Raw genomic sequence first — 17,289 nt, 5'->3', positions numbered from 1 at the left:
GCAAACCAGTCTCATCACCAAGAGCCGAGCGCTCAAAATTATCTCAGTTTCTACTTTGCTTGGCTGTTCGAGATCTGGAACAAAGGCAACCTGTGTTACTTTTCATCTTTGCGCACTGTTCGCTGCTTTTTGCAATGCGGCGAATCTCTGGTGGAGCGAACACATACCAGCCATGAAGGCAGTTGTTATCGTCCTTACCCGGGGGTGCCACAAATGGATTGGGTGGCCAGTGCGTGATGGGCATCCAAGTAAAACAAATCGCCACGGTTGTCAAAATTGAGATATCATTGGCTGGGGAGTATGCAACGGCTGCCATAGTTCCATACTTAAAAGTGCTACGAGTATGCGCGGGATCTGCTTGATTCATGTGCCCCCCACCTACGCCGTCACTGGTGCAGACCCTTTTGAAACGCAGTCAATTATGCAACGCAGCCGATCATACGCGACCGTCGGAGATTCAGCCATTCGGATGAAGACTCGCCACCATTTTTGTCGTGTCTGTCGAGGGAATCCTAAGAGTCTTCTTGTTCTATCATCACCATCAGCCCGGATATCGCGTCAAATCCAATCTAGGAGTGAAGATTCATCGCGATCATCACTAGCGGTCCACTAGCGATTCTTGCAGAAGCTATTGGGGGTTGGCTCGGATCACCTTGCAGATCGATCATCCGACAAACCCAATCAAATGCCTCGCCACAGCTTTTATGTACCCGCTCCCGGAATTTGATCTGTCGCCCAGTTTGGTTCTGCTCGAGGGGTCGCAGATCGTCCAGGTATCGCTATCGTGCGGACTTACTTCTCGGCATCTGCCGTGTTGAGCAATCCAACCTTATCGCAAGATGGTCCTATATGCGCCACAGCGGTTACACCAGCCTCCGCACGCTGAGGAGGTACCCAGGGGCCCTGCATACATTTGCATCCGATTATGCCGCATGAGGTTCGCCCAGAGTCAATATATTGGAATCGTAGTGTCATTGAAATTATGATTCCTTTTGCCATGAATCCCGAACACGAGAAACGAGCCTGCAAAAGCAGGGATAGCGCCTGTAGGAGCCAGTACGCCGAAGACTTTATCTCCCATTTGGGATCTACATTCCGAAGCCAACTGCCATCGATCTGGGTCGGCGCTTCCCAGGTTCTCCCTTGCGTGGAATGCTCATCCCTCCTTGCTTGTCACTTGCCTCCAGCCCAGCACTGACATTTGCTAGGTGGGGATGCTTGACGCTGCAGCCCTGCGCTCTGTTGGTGCGGGCTGACTTCCCCGGTGGGCTTGAGCTTATTCTCGCTCACCGACCATGACGAACTGATCGATCGTTCTTTTTCAGCCGTGGTCCGCAGCTTAGATCCATTCGGGAACCCGATGTCATTGTGCGCCTATGGTCACTCAATGATGTTTGTCATCGTCCCCGAGGTTTGATTCTCTTACTCTTCTCTCCTGATAGCGGTACTCATGGAAGCCACTTCTGCACCGTTCCGGAGTTGAGATCTGGTTTGATCAAGGAGTCTTTGTGCTCCACCCACCAGGATGGGGGACGTGTCCCCGACTCCGCAGCAGCTTCTTGTAGAAGCTGTTATCTTCTGGAGCATAGCGATTGTGATATACTTTGGGCGAATGTACGTTCTCAAGACATTGATTTATCTGTCACACCTAACTGACTTGTTTCCAGTGCTTCGCGTACCATTGCCAATGGATCCATTAAACGCTTATTTTGTACGTCACTGAGATCTCACCTGTGACGACTAAGGTCCTTTCGCTAATAAAGTTGATACATTAGGGGACGATTATGTTATGACAGGAACCTTCGTGAGCATTGTTCTACTTCGTCTTCATATCTTTTTATGTTAGCTGACTAAGGATGATCTGATAGATGATATACACCTCGTTACTGGTCTTGATCCAGATATCCGCTCGCTACGCAACAAACCTGATGGATCCGAAAGATTACGACGAGGTCCTGGCAGATCCCCAACAAGTCAGTGACAGGATCTTCGGCAGCAAGATCGTGATCGGATTAGAACAGTGCATGCTGTTTTCAACATGGGGTGTTAAAACCTGCATGTTGATTCTCTACTGGAGGATCACTCAAAACCTACGGTCGAATCTTTACATCAAGATTCTATCCGTATACGTCGCACTCGGTTTCGTTGTCATCATGATCTGCTACTACGTAATTTACTGCCGACCCTTCTCGCAATATTGGGCCATGCCAGTAAAGAACATGCAATGCGCAACGTACCAGCGATACTCGATTACACAAGCTGTCTTCAACATCTCATCGGACGCAGTGATGCTCGCCATCCCAATTCCACTCATAATAAAGGCCCAGCTCAAGCAGGAAAGAAAAGTCATACTCCTTGGCGTCATGAGTCTGGGTCTGTTCACCATCGTCGCTGCAACTCTCAACAAATACTTCAACTTCGCCTCACCTCTCACCACGACCTACCAAATCTGGTACATCCGCGAAGCTAGCACCGCTATCTTTGTCGCGAACCTCATGTGCTGGTGGCCACTACTCCGCAAAATTTTCGGCCTCACAGCCTTCTCCTACAATAGCAACCGGGGCAGACGTGCCAACGACCGAAACAAGGATAGCGGCTATTCCGGGTCCGAATCGCGATCGCGCCCGTCATTCTCTCTACCTCAGACCCTCGAGAAATTCAAGCCTCCTTGTCGCAAGAATGCGAAAACTGCCCCACTCGCTAGACACTCTCGGAACGGTAACACCCACCGATCTAGCCAGGAAGCTATTACTCAGGTCTCTGGTGAACATGATGATCCGAATCAGATGGAGGAGTATAATATGCAGGACTGGACTAAGAAAGATAGTCGGGGGGGGTGATGTTGAGGATCCAAGACCGACTAGTCCGCAGTTGATTGCGCCATTCCACCAAAGTCTTTCGAAAGAATCCCAGGACATGATTTCTCGGACAGTTTGATGTATAGATACGCCTGGACCTTTCCCTTTCGTTGATGAGGATTTGTGTCCGGACTTGCATTCTGACTTTTTTTTTTTTGGCATACACCATTTTTTTTCTGACGGCTTCTTATGGCCATGACCTTTTATACCCCGGAAGTTGACGTGGTTGTTCCATTAGTAAAATTCATCAATTCGTTTCAATAGCAAGGACCTTAAAATCGAGTATTGGTTTTACAATGTTTGAATAGTGAACGACTGTGTGCGTGATCTACATTTACAGGCATCCAACCATGGTTCAGGGTATTAACAACGCCAAAGTGGATTTGTGGAAGTACTACGAGATGCGGAAGATGTGCTCAAGCTACTGTTGAGTGGCGCCGATGGTCAAGCGGTTACGATGCCTCCCTCCCATTTCCTGATATGCGGACAGGTGGCGGCCCGGGTTCGAATCCCGGTCGGCGCACTTCTTTTTTTAAGTTTTTGATGTCTTTAACGTTTAATGTATTTTCTTTGTGGCCAATATAACAGGGTGCAGTCGATTTAACATGTTGGTGAACGAGATTGTGGCAATGCCGAAGTATGGAGAACGGTTAACTCGGCACTCCGCAGCTTTGGCCGAACCCGAGTGTGGGGAACGCCGATGGTGTCAGTGTCGAGTTTTCGTCGCCTTGACCTTTCTTTCTCTTCTCACAGAACCCTGGGCACCTTCTTCCACATGCCCTACGGTAGATCATACATGCCAAGGCGGGATCAACCCTTTGCAACCCTGCCTGACACTCCCCTCCGATACGACGTCCAATTTACACGCGGTCGCGTGGCTTCGGGTCTTGGCCGATGGGGTCCTCTCCACACGGTACGGGCCAATCCCGCCCCGATGAATCCGGTATTCGCTCGCCTGCCCAGGGCTTGAACTCAACACATACCGATTTGTCCAGTGATAGCGAGGAGGATAGTATAGATACGGTCATCTTCGACCGCCAATCATCGCAAGGAAGAAGCCTGGGATCTGCACCACTACTGAACAATCATGGACGGTTCCCTTCTGCAGACGAGGACACAAGTGACGATGACCAGGACGGCGTTATTGATCATGCGCAAGAAGAAGGAAAGCCAGTGACATGGATGTCGTTGCCTAAGAAAGGGCAGCTGGCGATTTTGACATTTGCGCGGCTGTCGGAGCCGCTTACCCAGAACTCTTTACAGGCCTATATGTTTTACCAGCTCAAATCGTTTGATCCGTCTTTACCCGACTCGAAGATCTCGGCCCAGGCGGGCATTTTACAAGGCAGCTTTACTGCTGCGCAGTTTCTCACTGCTGTCTGGTGGGGTCGATTCGCTGATGCTGGATGGATGGGCCGGAAGAGGGTCCTCCTGATCGGCTTGATGGGAACTTGCCTTTCATCTCTGGGCTTTGGATTCTCTCGATCTTTTGCATCTGCAATGGTATTTCGCACGCTTGGGGGTGTGTTGAACAGCAATGTTGGTGTGATGAGGACAATGATTGCAGAGATTATCGCTGAAAAGAAGTATGTGCTCAAACATATCCTAGGAACGAAATTTATGCTGACGATCCAGATTTCAATCACGCGCATTTCTATTACTCCCCATGTGCTTCAATATTGGCGTGATTATCGGTCCGGTCCTGGGAGGCACGTTGGCCGATCCTGTCAACAATTTCCCCGCAATTTTCGGCCCTGGGTCAATCATTGGCGGTAAGGAAGGTGTATGGTGGATGGAGAAATGGCCGTACGCTCTGCCGAATATGCTTAGTGCGACATTTATTCTTGCTTCTTTCTTCGCTGTTTTCCTAGGTCTTGATGAAGTGAGTGACCCAGTCCCCGTACCTCGAACACTAATCTAATTATTAGACGCACGAGACTGCTCGGTATCGCGTCGACTGGGGCCGCAAACTAGGCAAGAAGATAGCGAGGTTTTGCTCTCGACGGCCTCGGCACTATCGTCTACTTAATGGCAATGGAGACGACGGGTCTCTATATATGGAAGGAAGCGTGGGGACATGGTCTACACCATCAAGCCCCGTTCGCTCACGGATGCCATCTCGACCGCACAAGCGGCCAGGCTTCCGACAAATCTTTTCGAAAAATGTCCTGCTCACCCTTCTGGCGCACTTCCTCCTCGCCATCCACACAAGCGCCTTTAACGCAATGACATATATTTTCCTACCAACTCCCCGAGCTCCCGAAAACACACGCGACGATTTCTTTCACTTCGGCGGAGGCCTCGGTCTACCATCCGCCCGGGTCGGTCTCGCAACCGCCGTTATCGGCTTCATCGGCCTTCCCCTCCAGATATTCCTCTACCCTCGTATCCAAGGAAAGCTAGGAACTCTCACCTCATTTCGCACATTCCTCCCTTTTTCACCTATATCATACCTCCTCATGCCATTTCTGGTGGTCCTTCCCCGTATACCGTGGATTGTGTGGCCATCTTTCGCCGTTGTCGTGTCACTGCAAGTTATTTCGCGCACCTTTGCCTTGCCTGCAGCCATTATTCTGGTGAACAACTGTGTCACCGATCCATCTATTCTTGGGACGGTGCATGGTGTCGCGCAGAGTATAGCCAGTGCCGCACGTACTCTGGGCCCCTTTCTTGGTGGCTGGGGCCTTGGGCTCGGCCTTGCGAACAATATGGTTGGTGCCGTATGGTGGGCTCTAGCTGTTGAAGCGACCATCGGTTGGTTTGTTTTGTGGACTATTCATGAAGGGAAGGGGATTGAGCGGCCGGAGGAGGTAGAAGAGGAACGAGATTGATGCCCAGGGGATGGATGGCTTTGGTATATATATGGGTTTTCTAGAATTCATGTAAAATGACCTACTGATAGACGGCGGTGGCACCCATTTACAGGATAGAAATAGGATGTCTTCGTCTACGCATACACTGACTTCTCCGTGTGTTACAGCCTTCGTCTCAATTTTAACATTCGTTTGGCACGGTATCCCAATCCAAGTCCGTCGATGTAGATTGCTCCCAAAATTCGCTGTCATCAGCACTAAAAGCGCAGTAAACGGACCTGAATGAGGCAAAAGCGTAGACATATCATAACTTTCCGCGACTGGTTGAAGAGCATCCACGCCACAATCGTCTGATGTGAGTCCAAATAGGGCGTCTATATTAGCAGCAAGGTCCTGGAAAGGCCGTTCCGCGACAAACGGAAACTCCCTATTTCCCAGCAATGCTGGAAGATCTTTTGCACCCGGAAACAGATTGCCAGTCTTCCTCAATGATCGAGTCTTATCCATCGTTCTGGGGAACCCTCTCCTTCAGTTTCATGGGAAGGCCACCTTTGATCCCCTACCGAACGAAAAAACAACATAAGCATCCGTTCGTTCACTGGTGGGGTATAAATAAACCCTACCATGTTCAACGCAGAAAGTGGCTCATAAGTTTTGTAATCGTCCAACAAGATGACATCAAATCGTTGGAGAATCGCAGTGCTAATAGCGATGCCCTCGTACGTAGCAAGTGCACGCCCGAGACAACTTCGTGGCCCGGCATTCCAGGAGTGGTATTCTAAACTACAGCGTCAATTGGGCTTGAAATAGTGTTATGTCTTCAAGGGTGGGTTGTATCTTACTAAACGGACTGTAGGAGATGCTTTCTCCGTTGCCTTTGAACCATCGGTAGGGGTTGAAGATGGCGGCATCCTCTCCCCAGACTTCAGGCATCCGAGAGAGGACATAATTTTGGTAGCTGACGACGTCACCTCTGCGAATTAGGGACACGATTAGCTCAATCATTTACACCTGAGTGAACATACGTACTTCTTAATATGACGAGGGGGCATGTTTAGTTCGGGCACTGCGGGAAGAATGTCGTTCTCTGCTGCCTCCATTTGGCCAGCTGGAGAGACCGTGTCAAGGCGAGAGGTCTCATCCCACATTGCATTTGCAAATAGCAGTTTCTTTTAAGCAATGGGTCAGCGTTATGGTTCTTGATAGATAATTTGGTTCAGATGTCGACGTACTGGCGCACTCCCATACTCTAAATAGCCATCTGTAAAACCATGCTGCGCGGCTTCGGCGCGAATTTTATTTGCGGCGTCGAGGTGTTCATTTTCTTGGTGGTAAATCTCCTTCATCAGCCATGAAACACTGAACGCAGTCGTGTCGCCTGGGTGTTCAAGTCAGGGGGTGGCCGAATTCTGTAGATTCATCACTTACGACCGGCCGATAAGAATGAGAAAACCATTCCACCTAATTTGTATGGATCGGTCTCTGACTGGGTGAAGAGGTCTAGGAGGTCAACTCCAGCATCCGGCTTTAGCTTATAGCCGTTCTTCATAGCCTCCAGGCGTTTGTTGATTAGACCATCGATCTTGCTGTAGAAGAGATCCGCTGCTCTTTTAGTGATTTTGTCTTCTCCAGAAAGCTTTTCGGTAATCCTCCACAAAGGATCACGTCTTCTCCTGTCAAAACCTATAACATTATGTTGTCAGACACGAGGAATGTCGCTGAAAGCGGTAGAAGTGCAACTCACAGAGGGCAGCCTTGTCAAATGCTTCGATATAGTCAGGTACTGAATTGAGGCTCTCGGGATCCTCAGATAGAACTTCGCGGGCGAGCTCGTCTTCATGGAAAGCCACCCGAAGGAAGAGACAGAACATGAATCGTCCCATCAATTCCTGAAAATCAAACTCCTTCTGCTCCTTGGCGAGATTGGATAGAAGGCTCATCAGGATTTCAAGCCAGTAATGAAGAGACTGGGTAATGTGAGTCTCAAAATTCCGCTTACTGAACGCTTTCGTGGCCGCCTTGCGTTGGAATTGCCATTCTTTCCCGTCAACAATGAAAATACCAGTTCTATGAAGAGGCCCAAAAACATTGCGGATAAAGTTTCCGCGTATGTAGTTCTTGCTGTTGTGTTTTTGAATGTGCTCGAGATAAGTAGGGTGATTGATCACATGCATCCGGAAGAAAGGAATCGTCATCTCATAGGCAGGTCCATATCGCTTGTAGAGAGAGTACCAGGCTGTACAGCTAGCAGCACCGTTGGTTTGGAGCTCCTGAGCATTGCCCATGAAGGCCTTCCCTTTGGGTCCGGGGATCCATTTCGCGTTTGCAGAGGACGAGGTCCAGAATCCCCGGTTTCGACAAGTCCAGCATATTCCTGTGTGGGTAAATTAGCATTACATGTCAATAAACTTTACTCTCGACAACTGCCAACACGACTTACCCGTTACCGCAAGCACAAGCAGCAGCGCGGAATATTCCACTATTGCAAGAAGTGAGACTCGATGGGGATATACGGTCAAAATTCCCATGTTTCCAATTCCTATCAATCAAGATTGGCGTTTACTGGAAGAAATCCGATTCTCAATTCTCGCAGCCCTTGACTGGTGCAAAAATCCTTCTTCAACTTCCAAAGTTCTAAGGGAAGTGCGATTGAAAAGCAGATCAGTAAGAACAATGAGCACGATTGTCGCGCTGAAATCTGAATTAAAGGTGCGGAAGTACCCGGTCCTGGGAATAGTGACAGATGCTTAGGCCTCTTGTGATTAGAAAATCATACAAATCCCAAAAAAGATCGCCGGATACTATCGGTCACTTTGCCGTTGGATATGAACGAGCAATGTGTCGTCCCGTTGGTCTGTTGGACATCGTATTGAGGTGCTAAACTCAACTCGCGTGCATTTTAGCCGGCGGGGCTACCCCGCAAAGTTAAAGTTTTGTATATACAAGACGTGCTCCCGACCAATTTGAAGGAACAAGGCGGACTCGACGGAACGATCACCGCTGCCGCTGCAATGACGACCACCCTGCACGCGACTACTTGGTTTTAAAGGAGTTCAACCCGTTGGCTTCTTCTATTGTGTGAAGATTATGCATCTAAAATTCGTTTTATATGTACAGATCAATCAGATCTTCCAAGACATGATCCTCGTAATCTCATTGGCGTTACGGTAATCGCTCCACAATAACAATGATGCACAGCCGGGACTCGTAACTCTGCAGCCCGGCGCAGGAGTTCCAGCTCCTGTGTTATCAATTCTCTAAGGCTCAATCTTGGGCCTGCTCACCCGGCGGCCATTGTTTTCAGCACGTTCGGCAACAAGAGACTGGGCGAACTTGGACCTCGCGCGGAGTTGGGGTCCCTTCCAGTAGAAGAGATAGATGGGAACCACAACTAGACATGAAAGACACGCCAGAACGGTGGATGCATACTCGGCGTGCCACTTGTCGCCGATGTTGTTATACATTGGCGTGGCGTACATTGCTGAGATACCAGCGAGGAGATCACGAGCGAATGCATTACCACCACAAGCGGAAGCAGAGTAGACACCGTAAGATGCGATCATGTAATCAACCGATGACAGATAAATCGCGTAGTTGGCGATACCGACCATCGTGGAGAAGATCATGGATGCGATCCAAGGAATGCCCCTCTCCTCCCCGAACGACGTCCAAGCGAAACCGAACAGCCCAATAGGCTCGAAGGGTGCAAGGAACAGGAGCCACTTCAGTCGCCGTTCAGCAGGTGCAAAGTCAGCACCATGCTTTTTGGCAAGGTGTTCGTCACGCCAGAACCATGGGAAGTACGAGAAGTAGGCGAGGAAATAGGCCAAGTTGATAGGAATAAATGCCCAGGCCTGAGCCAGGATACCAAAGCCCCAGCCCTTTTCATACACCCCCGAGAAACTCTCCAGGAAGGTGAAGATGAGCGCGTCGGAGAAACCAGACAGAAGCGACAGGCAGAACACAATAGGCTCGCGCAAGAGCATGATAAAGGGTCGTGCCCAGATTCGGCCAGCCTCCTTCAGCGAGATACGCGGGTTCTTCAGCTCGTTGGGTCCGTAGATGTTCGGATCTTCGCCAGTCTTGCGGCGACGCTTGGCTTCCTTGTCCATGATGATGGTCGAACGGCTCTCGGGCATGAAGAAGATGATAGCCTGGGTCACTACTCCGAAGATGAGCTGGATCCAGAAGAACCATTGCCACCCGAGGACTGATGATTGCGCGCGTTAGAACTTTTTCTTCCTAGGGATTTGATCGCAATCAGGTATGGGAATTACACTTACAGCGCTCAATGGGACCACCAATGACACCACCAATACTAGTACCAATGCACGAGGACAAGACGATGAACGCGAGAGGGAATTGCTGGGTTTCCCGCTCGTAGATGTCGGCAATAAGACCAAGGGTCACACTACCACCGGCGGTGGAAAGACCACCCAGACCACGGCAAACAACAATGGTTCCCCAGTTAGGTGCGAGCGCACAGGGGATTTGCCAGATGTTGATCAGGAACATGGAGAGCTGGAGGATGGGCCAGCGGCCGAACTCCTCAGACCAAGGAGCCCACAGCTCGCATCCAAAGGAGTAAAGGACAAGATAGATCATCTGTCCAGTACGCGCCTCCTGCTGACCAATCTCAAAGGCCTTCGATAGAGGTTTGACGGCGTTGGGGAAGACGGATGTGTTGAAGTTCATGGACACCTGCACAAAGGCAACGGCCGCGAGGTACGTCCATTTCTTCCATCGTGGCCAGGAGTAACCTAGAATCTCATAACAATCCTGTTCCTTCAGCTCGCGCTTGCCATCGGAGCGGACTGAATCCTTCTTCTCGATTTCGTGGGCGAGGTCGACTTGGTTGTCAGACTGACTCGAGGTGCCATTCTCGGAGGATTTCCTGGTCACAGGGTCCCCGGCGGCATTTTCATGTTGTTCGACGTCGACCATCGTCAGATAGAAGTTATATCAGATTGACGAAAGACGACCTGCATTCCAAGATTTTCGCGTCTCGGTCCGCTAATTTTATTTACCAGGAACACAACAGAATTTGCCTCGTCTGGGTTTTAGGACCGTCGTCATAGACTGCAAACCGGTTTAGCAAACGACTAATTGCGCTGAAAACCCACAGTAAAAAGTGGACTCGGTCATTCCGACGAACTTGGCGCGTGCATAAGTAGCGAAGATCTCGGACGGAGGTTTTATGGCTATAAGGAATCCAAAGTAAACTATCGTAAGGTAAATGGTTCATAATTTTCAGACACGACTATCTAATTATCCAAGCCAGAAGCGCCCGAGAAGGGCAGCAATTCAATGAGACGGTCTTGGTCTGAAAATTCAGATGCTGTGATATCGGCTGATCGCCGGCTGTTCTCTGGCCGGACCCTTGGTGGCGGACCCACTGTGGGCACCCGAAAGGCACTATTGACGTCAATCTGCTCCATAGGGACCTCGGTCGGAAGCATGACGGTCCAGATTGTGTCTACTGTAACTACTTACTGTACTGTGGCACTCTGCTTAAAAAAAAAAAAAAAAAAAAAAAAAAAAAAAACCCTAACAACTACGACTGGTTGAACGGTTGTATCCGTCCCGATGACCCGCATCGGGTCACAAATTGACGTGTTGTGGCCTCGCGGAGCACATAAAAGGATGTGCATAAGAGATTTGTTTCCCAATGTGCTTCGTTGATATTATTTGGCAGTCGTCTAATCATAAATGACAATTGTGTCCCATTTCCAAGTGTAGTTGCAAACGTGTGCCTCCAAATGTTTGTACGGGTTCTCGGGATCGTCTATCAAATTCGGCTAACCTTCCACTTTGACGCTCCCCCAGACATCACAGATTGTCCATGCACATCATTACGCTCCCAATGATGGCGTGATAAACGCCTTCATGGCAAGCGTGACATCGCCTTCGTGGGCTCTGAGCAGGTCGGTGGCTTTATTCTTTTGCAAGTCCAGCTGTTCGGCCTTGTGAGTCGAGGGAATCAGTATACGATTTAGCTTCAAATTATAAATTTGTCGCCGCGATAGGCGCTCGTGCACGTACCAGTAAAGTGACATCACTGGCCACGATCTTAATGGCCTTTCTTTTCACCTCAGCCTCCTTCTTTGATGTATCGGCCGTATTCTTTTCTGCGGACCCTTTTCCAGCGGCAATCTCAAGTCGGCTCATGGCCTTGCCGAGGGCCTCCTGGTCGGCACTGGAAGGCCCCTTGGTTGGAGCATCCGCGGCTAGTTCATTGGTATGAAGCGAGTCAAGGGCAGCCGCCGCCTTGCGGTCTTCAGCATTGGCAGGGTGAGGCTGCTCCACAGCGACGGGGTCCCCGGTTGCGGAGGGAATGGGGTCAGACATGGTTTCTCGGATGTCAAGCGCTGATCAATGGAGAGCTTAGCTTCGTGTTGTGATGAAGAGGAACAACGTCACTGATAAGCGGGGAGTCGCGATAACGGCTGACGTAACATGTTCAGCGCCTCGTTTATCAGGCCAGAAGGTAGTTCACACCCATATTTACAGGCACCAACATGACTCATCCCGCGTCCCGGAAATAAGCGGCGTAAATCCCTTTTTTTTTTTTGCTGTGCTGGTCTAAGTGTGAATGTCCTGTTCTTTGTTCAATTCGGGGTCAAGAGGAGCTTCTTCATATTTCTACGCTGCGTGCCCTGGTAGTCAATTGTACTTGGCGCCAATTTGAGGACCAGAGGACCGACTGTTTCATCTCCAGTTCGACCTATTCACCTGAACCCGTTCGGGCTACTCCACTAGCCATGGCAGACTGGACACCAAGCTGTACGTTTCTCACCTCTCCAGGTCGTCTAGTTAAACCCTCGTCACTCACTATCTCCAGCCTGGACTACCAAGCCCATCAAGCAGGATGTGGTCTACGAAGATGCACAGGGAGTCAAAGACTCACTAGAGAAGCTGCAGAAGCTCCCGCCGCTAGTAACAACGCAGGAGGTATGCCGACTAAGCTTGATTTACTCCAATAAATCCAATATCTAATCCTATGTCTAGATCAACAACCTTAAGAGGAGCTTGAAAAATGTTGCCCTTGGCAAGGCCTTTGTCTTGCAGGGTGGTACGTGGAGCAAAACAACCCAAATACTTGACTTGATCTAATTTCATCTGAACAGGTGACTGCGCCGAGCTGTTCGACTACTGTAACCAAGACATGATCGAAGCCAAGGTCAAGCTTCTCCTGCAGATGAGCTTGGTTCTCATCTGGGGTATGGACATCAGCACTTGCTGCAGGAAGCATCCACTGACCACGTTGTACAGGAGCCAACAAGCCCGTCATCCGTATAGCTCGCATTGCAGGCCAGTTTGCCAAGTACGTCTCCAAACTCAAGCAGGCCATCGGACATAACTAACAACCATCTACAGACCACGCTCCAGCCCAACCGAATTAGTCAATGGCGTCGAGCTGACATCCTTCCGCGGTGACAACATCAACGGATTCGCCGCAGACCCCGAATCAAGAAAACCAGACCCAACCCGTCTAGTGTCAGCATACTTCCACTCCGCCGCGACCCTCAACTACTTGCGCGCATCACTCTCCTCCGGCCTCGCAGACCTCCACTCCCCACTAGACTGGGGCCTGGGCCACGTCATCACGCCCTCGATCAAGGAGCAGTACTCGCGCACCGTGAACGCAGTCAAAGACGCACTCCGCTTCATGCGCACAGTGGGCATCGACAATGACCGCGGCGTCGAGACAGCCGACATCTATACCAGCCACGAGGGCCTCTCCCTCGAATACGAGCAGACACTAACCCGGTCCGTAAAAAACCCCGCTCAACCTGGTGCTGCACAGACATCCAGCTTCTACGCTACCTCGGCGCATTTCCTGTGGATCGGAGACCGCACGCGCCAACTCGACGGCGCACACGTCGAGTTCTTCCGCGGTATCGCCAACCCGATCGGAATCAAGATCGGGCCTAGTATGGTAGCCGATGAGCTGGTCCGTCTTCTGGACGTCGTGAACCCGGAGCGGGAGATCGGTAAAGTGACATTGATCTCGCGGTATGGCGCAGGCAAGATCGCCCAGTTCCTACCGGGTCACATTGCGGCCGTGCAAGCGTCGGGCCATGTCCCCGTGTGGCAATGTGATCCGATGCATGGAAACACCCAAGCGACGCCGTCGGGTGTCAAGACCCGGCATTTCACGGATATCCTGGCGGAGTTGAAGCAGGCGTTGGAGATCCACAGGGCAGCGGGGTCGTTCTTGGGTGGTATGCATCTTGAGTTGACTGGGGAGGCTGTCACGGAGTGTGTGGGTGGTGCTGCTGGGTTGACGGAGGATGGGCTTGGGGAGAGATATACGACTTTCTGTGATCCGCGACTTAATGAGAAGCAGGCTTTGGAGCTTGCGTTCCTTGTTGCTGGATTCTATCGTCAGGAAGAAGAGAATTGAGATGGGATCAGCGTGCATTTGCGCCTTTCGGACTGTATGATTTCGGTTCCAAAGAAAAGACGATTAGAAGGAGGAAAAAGTCATCATATGATTGGATTGTGTTCAAATACAAAATGGACCTGGCTCCAATTCCTGACCACCCAATAGAACCGAGTTGCCACACAGAAAACTCCAGAAGCTCCCATATTTACAGTAGCTTGGGACGAATGTATTAAACGTAACGTAAAACAAAAAAAGACGAAATCACCGCCCAAGCGGGCTTCCAGCAGAGGGTTTGAAGAGATTGGTCTTGCGACGTGCAGCTTCCATGCGAGCACGCTGCTTACGTCTCTCATCGTCTTCATCATCATCAAACAAGCCTCGGCGCGAGCTGGGCTTGTTCGCCGAGAACAAACCTCGGTGGGTCTGCTTGGGCGGGCAGGATTGCTGAACCAGCTGAGCACGGCTGGACACCATATAAGGAGTGGCAGGGGATATGCCGATGGCATCAAGGTTGGCGAAGTTGTAGCCCGGGGTTTGAGGGACACGGTAGCGGTCATTGGAGGTTTGCTCGGGGGTGGATGGCACTTGAACCGGGGTTGGCGGTGTGATCTTGCGGAAGGTCTCCACGGCGCCCAGGTTAGCACCGTAGCGACGGCCACTGGCAGAGGGGGTGGATGGCTCAGCAGTGCGCACAAGGGTCCCGTTCACATTGCTCAATGCACGCGGCTCCATGCTCTTGCGACGCTTGGCCCCACCGCGAGGGATGATAGAACAGTCAACAGTGTATGGGGTCTCGTCGAGCCATTTGTTTTCTCTTTCGCAGTCAAGAACCCAGTTAACACCAACACACTTGACGAGACCACCTGCATGCTTGACCTTTTCCAGGGTCCGCAGGCCACCGTCCTTGTAAACCACATGGGTGATACCCACTTTGGAGTTAGCCTCCGTCGGGTCTGCCCCATCGACGGGAGAAAGGCTAGATCCAGGGTTCCAAGACCACGACTTCACACATCGGGCACCCATTTGTTGCAAAAGTTCGAGGAAAATGCCTGATGCATCTTCACCTTCCGTGGTATGGACATCCACGTGCACAACAGCACCGCGTAGAGCGTGACTGCTTGGATTGAAGTTGGGGCGCGGAGTCTTCGCTGGGCTTGCAGCGACAGATGGGGCCTTGGGGGGTGCCATGTCCCGGATTTTTCCACTGGAGCGTCTAGGGGTACTGCAACGACGCTTGGGACTTGGGCTTCGTGATGCTCGTGGTGCCTTGTGGGGAGAAAATATGGCCATGCTTTCGATCCGCTGAGGGAAAATGGGCTTGGGAACGCGGGGCGAAGAGCGAGTGGGAGATGTGCTCGAAAGGGAGTGGCCACGCTTCCGTGGCAGCTTCAACGGTGAGACTTCGCCCTCGTCTCTCAGCGGCACCTTTGAGACGGTATGAACTGTTCGGCTTTGTTCGGGAACGGGCCTCACTGGGGTGGCTAGGGCAGGGGCAGTAGTGTCCGAGTTCTCTTTGTCCTCGTCAGAAAAGACCTGCTCTTCATCGTCTGTCGATTCGTGGGCAGGCAGTTCCCCGCGTGGTTCAGTCTGTTCCATTTCTTCGTTTTCAAATGCGGCAGGCTCAGGGTCCTCGAAGATGACGCTCTTGATCGGTGAGTCGATCATTTCGAGGTCCCGTTCAGCTAGGGGATACCTCGTGGGAGATCTCGTGGGAGATCTCGTGGGAGATCTCGTGGGAGAGACAGAAGGCCGGAGAGGTAACTCGGCGAACAAGGCTGGGGTATTTGCGAGCGGAGTGCGCGAGAGGTCAGGGTATGATACCTCGTCTTCTTGGGTGGGAGTATTACTCTCAACGGTTTTTTCCAGGGGCCAACGAGAGAGAACATGCCACGCCGACGAGGTCGGGGTGTTCTCTCTTGAGTCGGGGTATTGGTTTCCCAGCCGCCAAATCGGTCTGCAAGAGGGGTGAAGCCCAGGTCAACACCTGTGACAGACTTCCGGTTGTTCCGAACACTGGGAGTGTTGGAGACACTGGGCGCTACGGGAGTAGGAAACTCGGACTGAGTAGTGTCGAAAGGACTCTCCTGGGCAGCCGGCCGGGGTTCGTAGTTGATGTCGAAAAGTCGGTCAATAGACTTGACACTTCCCTCGCTGTATTCTTCTCTTATGGACATTGGTGTCATCCCATCGGTCGGAGGGGTTGGTGCTGAGGGAGGAATAGGGTGCGTCCTCTGGATCGGGCTGGTGTTGCTTTCGCCCTCGCTGAATTCATATGGCGAGCGAGGCTGGGAAATCACCGAAAAGGCGGCTTCGGATTGCACAAGAGTGAAGTCGTCGTCTACCATCTCTTCTTGTTCGCTCTCCATCTCCTGTTCTTCGTCTGCGTGGCGGATAGATTCCGCAGGGTATTCCTCCCGGTCGAACTCCTCCTGCTCAGACCGGTCTTCGTGGACTGAGGGTGGAGACTGCGCTTCTTCGAGAGCATCCAGCCCGAGTGTCGGTTCGGACGGCGGGGAAGGGGAGGACGGAACCTCCATAGACTGTATATCAAAAATATCTGTTTCCTCTGCCTCCATAGACTCAATAGGCTCATCGGTTGGTTCCGCAGGTTGGGAGAGCAAATCGGGTTCGCACCCGCTTTCTTCTTCAGCCTCCGGCTCCTCATTCGAATCAGCCTCTTCTGAATCCATGCCAACGTCCACACTTTCCGCTTGTTCAAGATTCCGGAAGGGCTCCTGGAGATCTTCCATCGTATTGAAGCAGAATGTGTCCATGTCAGCGGGTTCGTGGCGAATCTCTTCTTGTAGTTCTTCCAACTTCTGGTCGATATCCTCATCGTCGGATTGACTCATAACGTCAGATTCAGCATCTTTAGTAGGTGTGGATTGAGGCTCTGGCACTGATTTAGGCTCTAACGACTCTCTTGACAATGGCGACTCGGATGAAGATTTCCTGTCAGACTGCAGCTCAATGCCGAAGATATCACGAGCCACTTCTTCCACCATCTCGAGATCCTCGTCACCGCCGAATGGTTGAAAATCCTTGGAAGGAGAAGCGTATTTCCTAGCCTTCGTGGCTGATGCAGCAAAGGTATCATCGTTATCGTAGGTGTTCTCCTCAGCTATCGTAGCTTTGGAGGAAAGTAATGAGCTTTTGAAGGGAGAAGCCATTCTCTTCGCTGGACTTTGGATCAGAGAAGACCGAGCTTGAAATAACGGGGTCGAGGCTT

At 51.2% G+C, this 17,289-nt stretch overlaps 7 protein-coding genes across 7 annotated transcripts; 3 read left to right on the top strand and 4 right to left on the bottom strand.

The window, feature by feature from the left end:
* Nucleotides 1–1,525: 1,525 nt before the first annotated feature.
* On the top strand, nucleotides 1,526–2,840 carry N7498_006623 (uncharacterized protein; the record flags this gene model as incomplete). Its single annotated transcript, XM_058453685.1, has 4 exons — nucleotides 1,526–1,614; nucleotides 1,668–1,711; nucleotides 1,776–1,804; nucleotides 1,869–2,840. The coding sequence occupies 4 exons, from the start codon at nucleotides 1,526–1,528 to the stop codon at nucleotides 2,838–2,840; spliced, it is 1,134 nt and encodes a 377-aa protein (XP_058307876.1).
* Nucleotides 2,841–3,752: 912 nt separating this feature from the next.
* N7498_006622 (putative MFS multidrug transporter) lies at nucleotides 3,753–5,689 on the top strand (the record flags this gene model as incomplete). Its single annotated transcript, XM_058453684.1, has 3 exons — nucleotides 3,753–4,444; nucleotides 4,494–4,740; nucleotides 4,787–5,689. The coding sequence occupies 3 exons, from the start codon at nucleotides 3,753–3,755 to the stop codon at nucleotides 5,687–5,689; spliced, it is 1,842 nt and encodes a 613-aa protein (XP_058307875.1).
* Nucleotides 5,690–6,170: 481 nt separating this feature from the next.
* Nucleotides 6,171–8,199, bottom strand: N7498_006621 (uncharacterized protein; the record flags this gene model as incomplete). Its single annotated transcript, XM_058453683.1, has 8 exons — nucleotides 6,171–6,230; nucleotides 6,295–6,449; nucleotides 6,514–6,644; nucleotides 6,701–6,840; nucleotides 6,904–7,049; nucleotides 7,100–7,354; nucleotides 7,416–8,045; nucleotides 8,112–8,199. The coding sequence occupies 8 exons, from the start codon at nucleotides 8,197–8,199 to the stop codon at nucleotides 6,171–6,173; spliced, it is 1,605 nt and encodes a 534-aa protein (XP_058307874.1).
* Nucleotides 8,200–8,928: 729 nt separating this feature from the next.
* Nucleotides 8,929–10,615, bottom strand: N7498_006620 (uncharacterized protein; the record flags this gene model as incomplete). The annotated part of the gene is made up of 2 exons (XM_058453682.1): nucleotides 8,929–9,881; nucleotides 9,955–10,615. 2 exons carry the CDS (start codon nucleotides 10,613–10,615, stop codon nucleotides 8,929–8,931), a joined length of 1,614 nt encoding a protein of 537 aa, XP_058307873.1.
* Nucleotides 10,616–11,492: 877 nt separating this feature from the next.
* Nucleotides 11,493–12,019, bottom strand: N7498_006619 (uncharacterized protein; the record flags this gene model as incomplete). Its single annotated transcript, XM_058453681.1, has 2 exons — nucleotides 11,493–11,634; nucleotides 11,714–12,019. The coding sequence occupies 2 exons, from the start codon at nucleotides 12,017–12,019 to the stop codon at nucleotides 11,524–11,526; spliced, it is 417 nt and encodes a 138-aa protein (XP_058307872.1). The 3' UTR covers nucleotides 11,493–11,523.
* Nucleotides 12,020–12,432: 413 nt separating this feature from the next.
* N7498_006618 (3-deoxy-7-phosphoheptulonate synthase class II) lies at nucleotides 12,433–14,078 on the top strand (the record flags this gene model as incomplete). Its single annotated transcript, XM_058453680.1, has 6 exons — nucleotides 12,433–12,454; nucleotides 12,513–12,622; nucleotides 12,680–12,743; nucleotides 12,799–12,891; nucleotides 12,944–12,995; nucleotides 13,049–14,078. 6 exons carry the CDS (start codon nucleotides 12,433–12,435, stop codon nucleotides 14,076–14,078), a joined length of 1,371 nt encoding a protein of 456 aa, XP_058307871.1.
* A 243-nt stretch (nucleotides 14,079–14,321) lies between these two features.
* N7498_006617 (BRCT domain-containing protein) lies at nucleotides 14,322–17,230 on the bottom strand (the record flags this gene model as incomplete). Its single annotated transcript, XM_058453679.1, has 2 exons — nucleotides 14,322–15,742; nucleotides 15,832–17,230. 2 exons carry the CDS (start codon nucleotides 17,228–17,230, stop codon nucleotides 14,322–14,324), a joined length of 2,820 nt encoding a protein of 939 aa, XP_058307870.1.
* Between the last annotated feature and the right edge of the window lie 59 nt (nucleotides 17,231–17,289).

Source organism: Penicillium cinerascens, assembly GCF_028974065.1.
Source record: "Penicillium cinerascens strain IBT 15544 chromosome Unknown contig_6_segment0_segment0, whole genome shotgun sequence".
In the NCBI taxonomy this organism is placed as follows: domain Eukaryota; kingdom Fungi; phylum Ascomycota; class Eurotiomycetes; order Eurotiales; family Aspergillaceae; genus Penicillium; species Penicillium cinerascens.
Note: the sequence above shows the minus strand (reverse complement) of the source record. Positions and strands in the feature narration are given on the sequence as shown.